Genomic DNA, 16,627 nt, shown 5'->3' on the forward strand with positions numbered 1-16,627 from the left:
CACTATATGAAAGTAAAATCAAACAGCAACATAAAACGCCATACAGAACATGGAACTGAAAGACCAAGGCTTGTCATCAATTGTGTTTTGAGCTCTGACCGCTCGTAAATCACTTGGAACTCGCACACATACAGCCGTATGCTTGACACTTTAATTACGGTCAGCCACAAAGCATATTGATCGTGCACTGAAAATCTCGCCAAGGCAAGTCGAGGGCAAAAGAGCCCCTTTGGTCCCACACCAAGGACACAGCAGGCCGTCAAGTCTTGGAGAAGATACCAATGTTGAGAGATTATCGAGTTCGAGAAAAACCAAAGAAGACGACAGATGACAGCTGAAACTTTGACGTCGGAGAAGAGACTGGAGACTACACTCTACACTGTAAGAAAGCGCCAACAAAATAGAGTGCAAGAAAAGAAGGCTCAAGGACGAAAAGGATGAAAATGCTGTGATTCTTCAGAAGAAGGACTTTAATGGCTCCCTCCAGGAATTTCATATTCCTTCAAGAGCCTTGACTGAAGCATACAGGTGGATAAAGCTTCAGGGCTGTTGAAACCCCTCACTGACCGACCAGAACTGCATAAAGAGGAGGAACAAGAAATATTTTATGAACAAGAGGACCAGAGTCACAGGGTCTGATCCAGGATGTCGAGGGATCAAAAGGCATCAAGGAGCAATGGCAATACCTTGATGCAGATTCCCCAGAAGAGGTTGTGGACATGTATATTTTGATGCCTTCACCCCTGGATCGTACCACCATGTTTTGTTAAATTGTGATAAAAGCAGCAAACCAGTATGGGATACAGTTGAAGTAGGAGATACATAGACATGTTTTCTGCTCAAATAATTCCTACCCACACAAGCAAGAGCCAGTATTTAATCAATGTTTCCGAGCATCTTAGACCAGGGGAGAGAAGCGTTTAAAGGGCCAGCAACCTGCAGGTCAGTGACACTCTGGGTCAAAAATAAATACAAGCGCTCATCGAATGACCCTGTATACATTTGGGACAATGTAGTGGCAGACTACATCATTGTGGCCACCACCAGGAAAACAGCAAATGAGCCAACTACATCTGGCCCACCCCGGGATTAAAAAAGCAAAAGGATAGAAATAGTGGGGAGAAAGTTAGAGAGGGGAGCCTCTGCACAGTGGTGCATCGCAAACTTGAACGCTTTACTTAACATATATGCCCCCCCACCCCTCCTGCAAATGATTGCTTGATGGTTTTGTTACTGGGGCAGATGTAATGTAACCAGTGCTTGTATAGCACACCGTGACCCAACGGGTATTCTGGCGCTGTGAGACGGCGGGCCCGTGACAAGTGAAAAATTTGCATTACGCTGTATGGAAGAGCCAGTTCCTAATTTTCCTTCTAAACGACAGTAGATCTTTCATCTGTCGCAACTCTGTGGGTAAGCTGTTCTAAATTTGAAAGGGCCCCAATCCATGCAGTGCCTTAAACATGACAGAGGGATTTAAAATGTATCCTCTGCAAGACTGGGAGCCAATGAAGTTCTGCAAGGGCCTGGGAGGCAGGGAACTGGCGGCGTTTCATCAAGGCCAACCTGGCTGCCGCATTCTGGATTCTCTGTAGTCTCCCAATTAGATACTTTGGGGACTCCTGCAGCAGCGCGTTGCAGTAATCCAATCTGCTCATAATGACACTCCTTACTACCAGTGCACAAGTCTGAATAGGATGCATGGGAAGAATTTTCCTAAGGGCCCTAATAAGGGAGAAGCAACTCCCAGCGGCCTTGTTGACTTGTGTTTTCCTAGGTCAGTTTATCATTAAAACAAATTAACAAATTGCGAATCGTCTTAGATGGTACCAAAGGAAGATAAGCAGGAATGTGCCAAAAGTCTGCTGGGGAAGAATGTGGCACTCTCCCACCCCCAATATATAAAATCTCTGTTTTTATCTGCATTAAATTGCAGAGAATTGTTTCTCAGCCAGGGTACCACATCCAGCATACAGGCATGAAAATGATATAGAGTGGTTGACTGATCACCCTCCAGTGAAAGGATGAACTGGGTGTCATCAGCATAGTTTACCAGGCCTATATCATAACGACATCCACCAGGGGACGCATATAAGTGTTAAATAATATAGGGCTAATCACAGATCCCTGCCGAACCCCATAGTGTATCTTGGTGAACTTTGAGCGGAAGGGTGGAAGAGCCACTGCCTGACATCTGTCAGACAGATAAGAATGGAGCCACTTCTGCGCCAGACCCATAATCCCCACTCCTTCCTGCTGTTTCAGGAGGACCTTATGATCGACTGTGTCGAATGCGGCAGACAGGTTGAACAGGATCAGTATGGCAGAGTGACCCCTGTCTGCACGCATCCCGAGATCATCCAACACAGTCAGCAGGGCGGTCTCCGTCCCGTGTGCTGGACGGAAGCCTCCAATATATCATTTGCCTCCAGAAACTGGGAGAGCGCCTTGCTTACCAGTCGCTCAATGATCTTCACTGGGTATGGAAGGAGAGAGATAGGCCTGTAATTTTGAGACCTGCAAGGTCAAGTGAAGGTTTTTTCAGTAAAGGGGATACAACTGCTTGTTTCCAGCAGGAATGAACCATTCCCCTACACAGGGATTGGCCACACAGCTGTCTTAACAAAGGGAATAGTTCAGTGCCTAGTGCTTTCCAAACCCTATGGGGAAGAGGGTCCAGGGGTGAACCAGAGGAAACACCCAATGCTACTTATTAAAATCTTCCCCGGAAGGTATATCTAAGTGATCAAGAAGGGGCCTCTGACCCAATGTTTTGCTCACCTTGGTCCATCCTTCCTTCACATCTTGTGGGGGTCCACAAGCCCCAACATCAATGCTATCCCCTTCTAACCCTTTGATAACTTTACAGATCTTGTCTTCAAAAAAGACGGCCAGGCTATCACAAATATTACAGCACTGCTGCAAAATCGGCCCTCATTAACAAAACCAGCCCTCATTCTTCCAGCCTACTGAGGAAACAACCCGATGCCCAGCCAGTCCGGCTCTGATCATCACTGGATACTGCTGACACAGCGAATAGGCAACTGGTAGCAGGAACAACATTAAGGAGGGATGCTTTGCTCAGAGTCTCTGGCTTCAGAAATTATGCCCAGGCCAACATCAACAACTCTCCTTTCAACAGGGAACACTTGTTTCAGAGTGCAGCAGATGACACACTGCAACAATTAAAGAAGGGTAACGACTTGGCAAAGTTTTTGGTCGCTCTACAATTTAAAGGCCAGCAGAGAAGGGGAATCACCCCCACTAGAAGGCTGATAGGGGAGAGGAGGCTTCCAAGCCGCTGCAACACCCCAGACATTTCAACACATTTTAACACGTTTAATGTAATTTCGTATTCAAATTAGTACCTATGTTCAATTGTGGGTTAATTGAATCGCACTTTTATGATTTTAAATGAAATTGAATAGATGTATTTTTTCTCTCCAACACAAAAGTCACACACAAACACTCACTCAGCAGTGCCAGGTACCCCAGAGGCAACCCTGTGGTGGGGCAGAGAAAGGGCAGTTGCCCAGTAGGGTGGCGGCAGCAGCAGGCAAGTGACTTCGAAAACCAGAGACCCCTCCTACACATGCCACCTCACGGGGGGGAAGAATAGGAGCCTTTCTTCTGGAGTGGAGGGAGGTCACATTAGCCAAATAAATATTCTGCATTACTGGGCTAAAAAAAAAACCCACACGAAGAAAGGAAATTCTTTTCTTTGTAGTGAAGTGGAAGAATTGCTGCAAAAACAGGGTATAGAGAAAGCGCTCCTTAAGCAGATCAACCAAGGAAACTACTCGACATATTTTCTGGTACCAAAATAAGACAAATTGATTCGACCTATCCAAACCTTTCAGGGTTTCAGTTCAATTCAGGGTTCTACCATTCAAAATAAAATAGGCTTCTAGGGTATTCACAAACTGCTTAGTGGCTGTAGCATGTGAGAAGGAAAGAAATACATATGTACCCCTACCAAGACATCTGGCTGTTAAAGGTGAGATCTGCCAGCAAATACAGAGACCACGTAAAAACAGTGAAGATAACACTCTACAGACTGTGGTTCTCCATTAAACACAGAAAAATCATTGCCCACACCAGAACAAACAAAGCTCTTCTGGGGAGCAAGAATCAACACAATGCAATTGAGGGCATTCCCATGCAAAAAGAGGTTACTGGCAATAATATCTCGCCACTACCAGAAGAGTCAGTCTCTGACAGTGAGGACTGTGGGGAAGTTGTTGGGAATGGTGGCTTCCTGCATATCACTAATACCACATTCGAGGCTACACAGGAAAGGGTCCAGAGGCAATGGTTAAAAGCAATGGGGAGTTGGGAAGATCTATTGTTTGTCACACATAGAGTGCAGAAGGAAATGGTGGGGTTGAACAGGGCAAGTAGAACAGTAGAAGGGCATTTCATGCTATTAACTCCAATAGTGACTATCACCACGGATGCTTCACACATGGGATGGGGAGCTCATATGGAGAAGCTCAACGTCCGAGGACTCTGAAAACCCGAACACCACATAAGCTTACTGGAACCAAGGACAGTGCTCCTTGCCTTAAAAGCCTTTCAGAAGCAGTTATGGGGTAAATCGATACAGGTTCAATGGACAACAAAACCTCAATGTCCTACCTCCACATGCAGAGGTGAACAAGATCCTTCACCCTATCAAAGCTAGCACAAGAAATATGGAGATCGGCCATCCAGAGACAGATGACCATAACAACGATACACCTACCAAGGGTAGACAAAATGTAGAAACTGACAAACTGAGCAGAAAAGCATCCCCCTCACAGAAATGGGAGCTGAATCAGGCAGTGATCGAGAAGGTGTTCAGAAAGTGGGGGATGCCAGAAATAGACTTGTTTGCAACATCAGAAAATACAAACAGCCAGTTCTTCAAATCCAGACACACACAACTCCACTCCCTAGGACAGTGGTTCCCAAACCATTTTGACCCGCAGCTGCCTTCTCTTATTGCCTGTTGGCCACGGCTCCCCATTATGTCTCGGGCCGGCCAAAGCCATCATGTGCAGTGAACCTCTCTTCAACCCCAGCTGCATTGCTGGGGTTGGAGAGAGCAGGGACAGACTCCCAGTCTGTCCTAGAGCGCTGATCGAGGGCTCTCAGGCCAATCCCGTAGCTGCTCTCAAATGAGAGCAGCTTCAGGATTAGCCGGAGAGCATTCTGGGAGCCTGTGCCTGAACTAGAGGAGCGCCATGCGGCCGGCTGAAGGTAAGGCTTTTTAAAATGATTATTTTTTGTTTTGCCCCCTCCCTTCCCGACCCCTATCCCCCCTTTTTCCCCCCGCCCCTCCCACTCAAAGTGCCAAAAACGAGCCAGGGGGCTTAGAAGAGATAAAAAGGATGCTGATGGCCTCTTGCCCTGGTCAAAACACTGACAATGCGCTACACAGAAACCAGACAGTCACAGTAAATAGTATTGACTCCCTTGTCTCCATCTTCTTTTTCAGCTTAAGGAATTTGGCCAAACTTCAGGTGACATGCAAGAAGATGAAACTTCTGAATGAGCTTATTGATTACAGTGGGAACTACGTTGCAGCCGTACTACCTTTACTACTCTCTCTTTTCTGTCGTGGCCTTGGAGATCGACTGGTTCTGCTGTCACATGCACTGCCACAGAGTCCAGAAGTAAGGAAGATGAGCTCTTCTTCTTAAAGTCCTGAAATCACATATAACTTTCTTTTTCACTTGTCCCCTTGACACACTTTCTCTCAAAATTATTTGACTTTCTAATCCTGTTTACATACAAAGCCTACAGTCTATGCTCTAAGCAGGTTGTGACATAACCTAATATCACAAGCACAAATTTGACCCAGCACCCAGAAGCACATGTTATGTAACGGCAATATAGCATAAGGTTTCTAAAACCAGAGCTAAATTAGAACAGATAGTCTGTCTTTGTATACCTTTTTCAAAATCGGACACCCGCACATAGGTAAAGGGATACACTTATTGCCATACTTTTACCACCTAATGACGCGATACATGATGCCCTTCTGACATTACCTGACCGTACGAAACCCATATTGATTTCAGACATGCTACATGTGTCTTGCTGATCATTATAATCTATTTATAAGCCTACACGCGAAACAAAGATTAAAGGAACCTATTTGAACCCTGAAGAAGTCCCAAGAAAGGGAGGTAATGCGTTGGCAAGCAATTTTGTTGCGTCTGCTAAGAAATTTTGGAATAAAGAGGACTGTTTCTACAATCAAAGCACCATAGTTTTGCTTTGTTCAATGGGAAGCTATCTGTTCTAATTTTGCTCTGGCTTTAGTAACATTATGCTATATTGCTGTTACATTATTTATTTATTTATTTCACTTATAGAACGTGCTATCACCTCGAGAGACATCCTGGCGCTGGCAGACTCGAGGAAAAAAAAAGGAGGGCAACTATTTACAGGCTAAGGATTAGGGGAATAGAGGAAAAAGCCAGGTTTTTAACTGCCTTCTAAAGGCAAGAAGGCCGGTGACCTACCTAAGTTCAATGGGCAGAGAGTTCCAGAGCTTGGTCGCAGCCACACTGAACGATCTACCTCCTGCTCTGGATCTCCTAAACCTCGGTACGGTCACCACCCTGGCCGAGGAGGAGCGGAGATTACGGACCGGCACATGCCAAGAAAACTTCCTTTGTAGACAGACCGAGCCCACCCCGTGGAGGGATTTAAAGGTCAGACATAGGGACTTAAATATCACCCTCTGCCTCACTGGGAGCCAATGCAACTGGGCCAGAGCCCCTGAGGAGGAAGATCTCGTTGGCCACCCTAAGGCTAATTTTGCAGCTGCAGAATGGAGTCTCTAGAGTCTATCCATAAGGTAACTAGGGGACTCCAGCAGCAAGGCGTTGCGGTAGTCTAACCTATTGAGCACGGTGCAACGCACCACCTCTATCCGAGCAGGGGGCGGTAGCAGGGGCAAGATTTTTCTCAGGAGGCGAATGATGGTCATGCAGCTAGCTGCCACCTTTGAGACCTGCACCTCCAGGGAGAGATCACTGTTAAACATCACACCCGGATTCCGTACTACCTTCACAGGCTGGACCAGGGAAGAAAAGTCCTTTGGCCAGAAATTGCTAGGTAGAAGAGATTGTATCCTGGGTCTTGGGCAGTATAACACCTCGGTCATCCCTGTGTTAAATTGCAACGAATTGGCTTTCAACCATTCCGCAGTGGCTCGCATGCAGTTGTGGAATTCCTCCAAGGAGGTAGAATCATTTCCCTCCAAGGACAGAATCAGCTGCGTGTCATCGGCGTAGTTGACAATTTCGATCTTAAAATGTTTGATGACCGCTATTAAGGGCTTCATATAGATGTTAAAGAGTATTGGGCTAACTGCCGAGCCTTGAGGGATGCCATGCGAGATGGTAGCGAAGGAGGATTGGAAGGGAGGAAGGGACACAGCTTGTTCCCTACCCTGTAGGAATGACTCAAACCACCCAAGGGCACTCCGTGCAACCCCTACCTCTCTCAACCTGTCCAGCAAAATGTCATGGTTCACAGTATCAAAGGCGGCAGACAGGTCAAGCAGGATCAAAACCCCTGCCTGTCCCCTGTCTGCCCGCCAACGTAGCTCATCCAGCACGGTCACAAGGGCCGTCTCGGTGCCATGAGCTGGACAGAAGCCAAATTGAACGTCCTCCAGGAGCTTGTGCTGTTCAAGATGTTTGGAGAAGGTGCCTGCCACCACCCGCTCTACAATTTTTGCTGGATAGGGTAGGAGCGAGATGGGCCTAAAGTTCTTAAGGCAGTCCGGATCAAGGGAGGGCTTTTTCAGTAACATACATACATACATACCATACCTATCTGTGCTTCTCGGGTGCTGGGTCAATTTTGTGCTTGTGTTAGTGGGGGTATTTATACCTCCTAAATTGGGGTGCATGTGGGTCACACCCCAGACCTAACTGCGCCGGGGTGTTTGCAAGATACTAGAGGCTGTTGCACTCAACAAGTGTCTGGTGCTGGATTTTATGCTCTGATCCTTTCCTTTGTGTACATAACCTAATATAAGGCATGTAAATATGCAGAATTCTCAGCAAGCGCGTTCCCATTTATATCCCAATTAACATTTTGTGATCCAATATTAATGTAAAGAAGCATAGCCCTATTTGGTAACTGTCAGCATTGTAGTTCAGCTGGCTCACTAAATCATTGATAGTTAATATGTGGGTGAATTAAACTCCTTCAAGACAGTGGAATTCATTCTACTGTCCATATACCTTTGGAAACGTTTAGGTGTATTGGGGCGATTAGAGTACAGAACCTTCTCTGCCATCATTCATCATTCCATATTATTCCAATAGGAGTCCAGTATATAGGCTGTATGGTTGCCCCATTTTATGAAAATATCTTGTGATCATTAATCACACAAGATGTTGTTCTATTCAGACGGAGTCTGAGCGCCCCAAATTGCCAGTAGAATTGTTCTGCTGTTTATTTTTTCTAATAAGATTTGAAGAAGCAATTTCCTATCCCTTCACTAAATAGTAATGGGGGAACAGCACCTACATCTACATAAGGCAAAGTAAGGCAATTAATTACCTTTCTGTACCTTTGGACCCTTACTTGTGTTAGAGTTTTTTAATTAAACATTTACACTGGAAGGTAAGTTTTTTCTACCTTAGAGGCGAGAATACTTTATCCATTGTAGATGTAACATGAAAGCTGTTTAGTCTTTGCTTTTTTTAGTGAACCTTGGATAAATGAGTGTACTGTTTCACTTGCAGTGGCCGATTGCTGATGATCCACCGAAGCACAAAGATATCGATTACCTCTCATTTGGGTTGTTGTTGAGACCAGAGTACTACAACAGTATACTCGAGAAAGGCCCTGAGGCTGATAACGCGAAGGTCTGTGTAACCCAATCATACACTTTGCCTCTGTCTTTTATTCTTCATGTGCGCTTTATGTGGATGCCTTTTTTGTTAATTCACCTCCCTGCAGAATGCTTGAATAGGATATTTATTGCCAATGTGCAGATCTAAATCCATTTAGTCCATTTAGTCCTAGTATGAAAATCAGTGAAATAGATTGGATCGGCTTCATATACTGGACTATTTTCTGCTCATTTAACTCTTTTCACTGCCTTTAGTATTTTAAAAAACAGGGGCAATCATGTTTTTCATGTGAACCTATTAGCAAATAAGGTGTGTGTGTGTGTGTGTGTGTATACACATACATACACACACACGTGCAGGTCTGTGAAGAGCTTGAAAGTTTATGAACTAGCAATGGAAGAGAAAAGACCAAGAAATATTGTACAATAGGGAAATAGTGGCTTTCCTACAAAGGTTACTTACTGATGTGCCAGCGATAGTGATCAAATTTATTTGGACATTTTTCAGCAGGGTTGCAACGGTTCAAACTGAAATGGCCCTTTATGGCAGGTGAAAAGATGCTTCATGGAAGCTCTGCAAATCCCAGTTTTCATTCATCTACGCATTTTTGTATTTCTTTGATACAACATGCCAACCAGACACATAGGTGCTTCAAAGCTCCTTTTCTTAAGACTCAAACAGCATGGGGTATTGCAAACCACCAAACAAGATGGCTGCACACTCGCGAAGTTCTGCTTCAGCATTCTTAATCCTTAGCCATCTGAACAGTGACTAGGGATCAAGTGCTCTTAAATATAAGCAGAAACAGTCTAGGAATCCAGCGATCCAGGTGAAAATGAGGCGCTAGGTTTTGGAGGCCTTAATGAGAGAAAACAAGCCACCCTGCCCTTAGGTGCCTTGCAGATGAAAGGGTCTGTTACGTGTGGGCCTAATGCTGTGCTGGAGACCGCAAAGACATTTGTCGAGAAATGGCAGCATGGAAACACAACCATCAGAAGCCTACACACGAAGAAGCTCCTAATGCTGCAGCCACCAAGATGAACTACGAGCGGGTGATAAAGGAGAGCTGTGTCTGCCCAGCATCTTTATAGGAGAACAGCTATGGAGGAGGTTGGCCCAAATGCAGGTAGAAATAGACTAGATTGAACTGCAGGGGTGAGAACGGTGAATGGCGGGTATGCAGGGGAAAAAGGGCCTGCAAAGCAGTTTAATGAAGTGCTAGATAGCAGTACCCTCCCAAATTAAACAAGGACTATTTGCACAGGGAAAACTGTTGGATCGAGCTCCCTCCCACTAAACCCCCTACTTCACGGAGACCATGATGGGACTGATCCAATACATTATCTGGAGAAGCACACCCAGAACACGGGACAGCAGTGAAACAATAATCTGCTCAGCAAACAATACTAAAAGACCAGAGGTGGAATCCACTCCTAGGCCCCTTCCCCCATAAGAATATTGCCTAACACCTAATAGAAGGACAAATATGGAAAAACCAACCAAGGAACAAAGAAACTGGTGGATGTATACTAAACCTTTGAAATCAGGGAGACTTCAAAACATTGGTGAAAGCAACACGATTTGATTGTGGAAGAGCCCCTCCCTCCAGCTACCACTTGATTAGAAATTCTTGCTGTCTTTTTAAATCATAGTACATGACCTGAGTCACTGGCCAATACAAAGCAGAGTGGAAAAATATTAGTTTCTGAGCAGCAAGAACTCCAGCAAAACAGAAAATTTATGAGTGAGCCAAGTGGCCAGATGCAATGTTATTGGAGATACTCTGTGCAGTAAAAAGTCTCCAGATTGGTACTGGAACATAAAATGAACTCTGTATCAGTAGAGGCAAACCTGTAAGAGAAGCTCTAAATAAAGTTAAAAAAAATAAAAAAAACTTCTTCTGGGCTAGATTCTTATAGCCAAAATGGAAATGTTTCCGTACTTCCTTAACTATAGGGTCTTAGTTTTGGTTGGCTGTTAGTTGGCCAGATTCACTTCAGATCTTTTCCTCCACTAATTTCCTGAGGTTACCTCATCACTTTACAATGTCTAACTACCTTTACGTGTGAAGAAGTGTGGCTCAATGGTTAGAGGCGGCAGACCCGGAAGCTGAGATCGGCCCGGGACCAGGGTTCGATTCCCAACGCGGCAGGGTCTTGGGTCAAAATGTCTGCGGGCTTGATAATTCTCGCCTCGGCGCCTACTCTAACCTTGGGCTCCACTCTGAAACTCTGGGCAATAGCTTGCTTAATCTCCACAACGGCCCCTTCAACACCGGGGATGCCTGGTCTCACCTTGGGGGTGCACAGAAGGGACCATCTTACAGGGAAAGCCAGGACGGGTTCCCCAGCGGTATACAGCGCTGGGACGCCTGCGGTGTGGGCAGCTGTGCGCTTTACAAGTATACAATATTTACATTTACATTTAAATGGTCATTGTTGTGGATTGATAGTTACTTTAACATATTTAAGGAACTTTGTTTTGTGTCATTTTAGCTACATTCATCTGAGTCTGTACCTTTACTGTCCTTCCTCTTTTACCTGGCTCTGTATCCGTCTAGTATTAAAAATGTACTTCAGTCATTATCTTTATGGTCCTGCAAAAACACTTTTGTTCCTTTTCTTATCGCTCCATTCCACACAGAAAACATGTTCCTCGTGCACTTTACAAAAACTGTTGCGAAAAGGAAAGGCATCCTGGTGTGATTGAAGTTACTGTAGGTTTTTGACAACATTGATTAAGATGTTTGCCATGAACTTTGGGGCTCTTAATGTTGCTTATATAGTACCGTTTGCATTATTACTTCTGGGTTGCCACCAAAGGGTATTCAACTATATGACCTACTCTAAGCTTTACTTTACCCTTTCCTGATTCTACAGTATTTATTCATTATTTTTCTTTTTTCTACATGCAGGCAGTGGAGTTTCAGAAATTTTGGGGTGAGAAGTCTGAGCTAAGGCGATTTCAAGATGGATCAGTCTGTGAGGCTGTTGTTTGGGCTGCCACTACCACTCACGAGAAAAGGCTAATCCCTGAACAAATTTTGAAACATCTTCTACATTTGTAAGGATTATGGCATGAATAGGCTTGGTAACTTGAAGCAATTGTTTAAATGGAGAGCATAGCAAGGGGATTTTGCTCTATATCAACTTACATGTCCTTCAAGGTCTTCTCCTGTGCACTAGGCTTCAGGGAGGGAGTAAATGAAAAGGTCTTGCCGCATCTGTGTCGATAATAACAGCTTGTTTGATTATTGATGATAGGTGTGAATTTACCCCTAAGAGAAAACTGCTCCTAAACTCAGTGGGATCACAAATCGCTTGAAATGGCAAAATTACACATAGAAATTGCTTGAATGTAGGAATCTAATTTATTGCTGATGAAATCCCTTTATCCCTTACATCCCTGCAGCACCACTTGTAAATATCTCTACTGGTGGATACTTCTAGCCACAGATTGCACTTATTTTGAAGTCTCTCAGGTGCCAGACTGGATCCAGAACGTTTCATAGCAATTGCTTCTCTGTGGCGACAGTTGTCTCCATCGGAGTCAGTGGCGAGCTCCCCACCTGTGGAAGTGATAGCATGGACCTGTATATAGGCATCACCCCTGTACACTGATATCGACTTCTTTCTTTCCATCTCTTTGGAGAGAGACCCAGAGCTCCGCTTCCAACATATATGTTGGTGTTTACCCAACTCCAAACTAGTTTTTTCCTGACCCTGTGCATGGGATAATGGCTCCTTGAAGACCACAGGCTTTAGAATGAACCACGACTGCAGGAAGAAGTTGTCTTTAACAGAGACACATGATGTCTGTGTGTGGAGTTGTCTATGGTCCAAGCACTACTCTAACTCCTGCACAAATTCTTCCTTATACATTGAAGGCCATTATGGCATGGGAGGCTGGCATGTCCCAAAAACATGAAAAGTTGCTCTCCAAGCAACAGACTGGTCCCACTAAAAGTCACCTCTTTCTTATAAGTCCACAATAAAGTTAAGAAACAAATTTTGCAAAAAAACTTAAGAACCCCAAGCAGGACTGCACTTTGTACTCTTTAACTCTCACTCTGAGGAGAAGGAGCGCAGTTGACACTCGTAGACCCCGTTTGTGCTCCCATAGTCTGACTCTGTGTCTGTTCTGAGCTGGCCTGATACATATAAGTTCCCTGGGCTATCAGCGAGCCTGCAGCAGATGGAGGTCTTGAGAAACTTTTCTAGACCATGCTGGCTACCTGTGGAGTACTTTCAGGCCCTATGGAGCCACAAAGATACCCAGTCCAGGTTAGGCCGGAGGGGCGGGGGCTGGCACTGACTGTCCCTGTTGGCCCCCTGTCTATACCACTACTGAACCCTGATTCCACTCCTGCACCGGAGACCTCGTCTCTTACAGCCACTCCGTCATTGTGCTCGACTTCAGTGATGTCGACTCCGGGTACAACCTGGATTCCTGTTTCGGATGCAGAGCCGACATCCGCCAATGCCGGGCCTATGGCTCGTTGGGAGATTATCAAAGCACTGACCCATCACTCTCCCTTTTTGGCTCCACCTCCCTTCTCTCTCTGGGTAGATAACCAGCTATTTATTGGATTTGCCAGCACTTAGAAAGGGATGGGTGACCCTGAAGTAAAGTTGTCCAAGTGGACATCCTTTGGATAAAGGCTTGCTGTGAACTCTTCCAAAAAGCAGTATCCTGAGGGCTTGCAAGATCATTCCACCGTAGCCCAGGTTGCCTCTACATCGTTGGTGAGAAGTGTTCCAGTGTTTAATGTATTTCTTCCAGCTTGCTATATGGATGTCTGTACACACCTTCACAGTTACTACTGTCTGCATAATCTGGTCTGCAGGGAGGGACATGTCGTCTACAGGACGCCCTGGCATAAGTCCGCTTCTCAGATACTTGACCTTTTGGGACGTACTGCTTTTGAATCTAATTAGAAGTTAAGGGGTATATAGTTAAAAGTGTTCGAGGCATGTGGGCTGCTGAATTCATATCTGTGCATAGATCGCCGCCTAGTGTTGGGTCCGGATGATTGCACATTGTTGTCCTGGAAGAGTGTTCGAAGTATCACGAGATAGGTGGCTCCTCCCCTGGACTACAGTGCGCATGGGCATCGCCTCCATCCCCAGATTGTTTTTTTCCGCCATTGGGTTCGGATGTGTTTCGGTTCCCTCTGTCGGAATCGATAGTTGTTTAACTTTCCTAACTTGAGACCAAAAGGTCTTTAGGCTTAGCGTCAGTATCGTCTTCGTTCGGGTTTTGTCTGTTTATCAGCTCCGAACTCTTGCTACCCCTCCGCGTGCTGTCGGCGCGGACGGGCCTACACGACGCTCCAGACTACTTCAATGGAGCAAACTCCGTTTAAGAGGTGTCCGGTGTGCACCTCCAAGTATTCACACCTCGACGTGCACCCTGTGTGCAACAAATGTTTGTCGCCGGACCATGATGAGGCCAGGTGTATGGCCTGCTCAAAGTTCCGGTGTAAGAAGACTCTCAAGCTTCGTCGGGCCGCTAGACTCCAGGCCCAGTTATCGGCGCCCCCGCCGGACAACATCTTCGAAGAATTTGTTGGAGACGACGATGTCTTTCAAGTTTCGGACTCTAGCCCTGCGTCGGAGGGGGATGACTACGACGCGGGAGACGAGGAGTTTGATGAAGTCGTCGACGAGGTAGGGGACGACAATGGGGCCATTGCCACCGTGGAGGATAGCTCGGAGGAAGAGCATCCTCAGACTGACTCAGGGGTCAACCCCCACCATACGGCCCAGGTCGAGGGATCGCCTTCGGGCCTTACCCAAGACCTCATTAATCGTCCAGCAGCCCCGCCTCCGGGCCTGGCCACGGACATTTCTGATGCGCCACTCCCGTTGAAGAAAACGAAAGTGAAGCCATCGGGGTCCACACCAACGGTATCGAAACCGAAAGTGAAAGTCGCACTGGTGGGACAGAAGGCTCCAGAGGCATCGATGTCTAAGAAATTCAAAATGGCCGACATCAAGTGCCACGCCAAGATGGCCGACCCGAAGTCCTCGGGGTCGAAGCCGAAGGCGAAGTCGACCGACGCGGCCGCGTCGGCGCCGAAGATGGTCGAGGTCGATGACCCGAAGAGAGCTTCGAAGAAGCGTCAAGGCATTCCAAAGCTCTGGCTGCGCCGGCTACGGCCGTCGAGGCCAAGGATGGTGATGTGTCGGCTCCGAAGACCGTGCCTTTCGCCGACCCGACTCCGGACTCGGGGAAATCGCTCAAGCCGGTCCAGCCCTCCCCGGCCTTAACAAAAAGGGTCGCGGAGTCCCTGCAGCGGATTCGGAAGGACGCTGTGGCTCCCGAACCAGAGGATGTGGTGCCGAAGCCCACGCCGAAGCCGGCAAAGGCGCAGACGCCTATCCGCTTCACGCTACCGCCGAAGACGACGCCGAAGGCTTTCGCTCCAAGGCATGGGGCTGGCGTGCCCTCGAAGGTGGTGTCAACGCCCAAGGCGTCATTGGTGGTGTCGAAGCCTCGGCTCCAGCCACTTGCAGAGGAAGAGCGTCGAGAGGTCATCATCGACGCCAATACCGGGAAGCTGTCTCTCCTCAAAAGGAAAATCACCACGGAGCCGGTGTTGGAACACTTTCGTATTCCACTCAAAAACAAGAAGGACTCTGCGGGTACTTCGGCCCCTATAGAGCCTGCATCTCCCAAGAACTTAGAACTTTCACCGACGCATTCCAACGCTGAGGAAGGTGACGGAGATGAGGGGGACGAGTACAACTATCCAGCGTACTCGGATCCAGAGGAGGAACATGAACCTTGGTCTGCCGGAGGCGACCCAGAGGACCCTCAGTCAGGTCAGGAACCGCAGCTCTTTGCGGCAAAAACCTCACCAACGGAGGACTCTGCAGCCTTCAACGTTTTGATTGAGAGAGCTGCAGCAAATCATGATGTCGACCTACATTCGGATCCTGTGGATGTAGATTTCTTGTTTGACACTTTCTCAGTGGCTGAAAAGTCAGTCAAGACATTGCCAATGCTCAAGGGAGTGCTAAAGCACGCGCCGGAGGTCTTCAAAGAGCCCACTCGGGCGCGAGTCATCAATCCTCGCATTGACAAAAAATACAAGGCGGCGCCCTCAGATCCAACATACATCAAGGGACACTTGCCACTGGACTCTTTGGTTGTATCCAACGCACGCAAGAGGGCGAACTCGCAGACCACGGGGGACGCTCCTCCCCCAGACAAAGAGTCAAAAATATTTGAGGCCTCAGGGAAACAAATTGCTGCACAGGCAGCTAATATTTGGCGCATTTCGAACACGCAGGCCCTACTTGCACGCTACGATAGGGCACATTACGACACCCTAGAAACACTGCTGCAGCACTTACCTGATCAGTACAAGGAGGCAGGTGAAATGTTGATTCAGGAGGGGAAGCTGATCACCAACGCTTCCATCAAATGTGCGCTGGATGTGGCTGATACCGCCTCCAGGGCGATCAACACTAGCGTGTTGCTGAGGAGACATGCATGGCTTAGAATATCAGGCTTCAAACCAGATATACAGACAACCATCCTGAACCAAACAGTTAATCCTGTTTGGCCCCGAGGTGGATGCGACACTTGAAAAAATGAAGAAAGACACGGACACTGCTAAGTCTATGGGGGCCCTCCAGTCTCAGCAGTTTCGGGGTGGTTCCTTTCGCCGCTCCAATAACAGAGGCACCTCAAGGGGTCAGGCATCGCAATCCATACAGTTACTATAAGAGCAATACCCAAGCCTCATACAC

General features: G+C 46.8%; 1 protein-coding gene across 1 annotated transcript in view; it reads left to right on the top strand.

Moving 5' to 3' along the window:
* NOL6 (nucleolar protein 6) overlaps positions 1-16,627 on the top strand; it is a 398,079-nt gene that overhangs the window by 131,319 nt on the left and 250,133 nt on the right. Inside the window, exons 12-14 of the mRNA XM_086960307.1 lie at positions 5,480-5,657; positions 8,757-8,879; positions 11,782-11,930. Of these exons, the coding sequence (XP_086816433.1) occupies positions 5,480-5,657; positions 8,757-8,879; positions 11,782-11,930 (450 nt within the window). The remainder of the gene's footprint in view (positions 1-5,479; positions 5,658-8,756; positions 8,880-11,781; positions 11,931-16,627) is intronic.

The sequence above is a fragment of the Lissotriton vulgaris genome, chromosome 3_1, assembly GCF_964263255.1.
Source record: "Lissotriton vulgaris chromosome 3_1, aLisVul1.2, whole genome shotgun sequence".
Lineage (NCBI taxonomy): Eukaryota > Metazoa > Chordata > Amphibia > Caudata > Salamandridae > Lissotriton > Lissotriton vulgaris.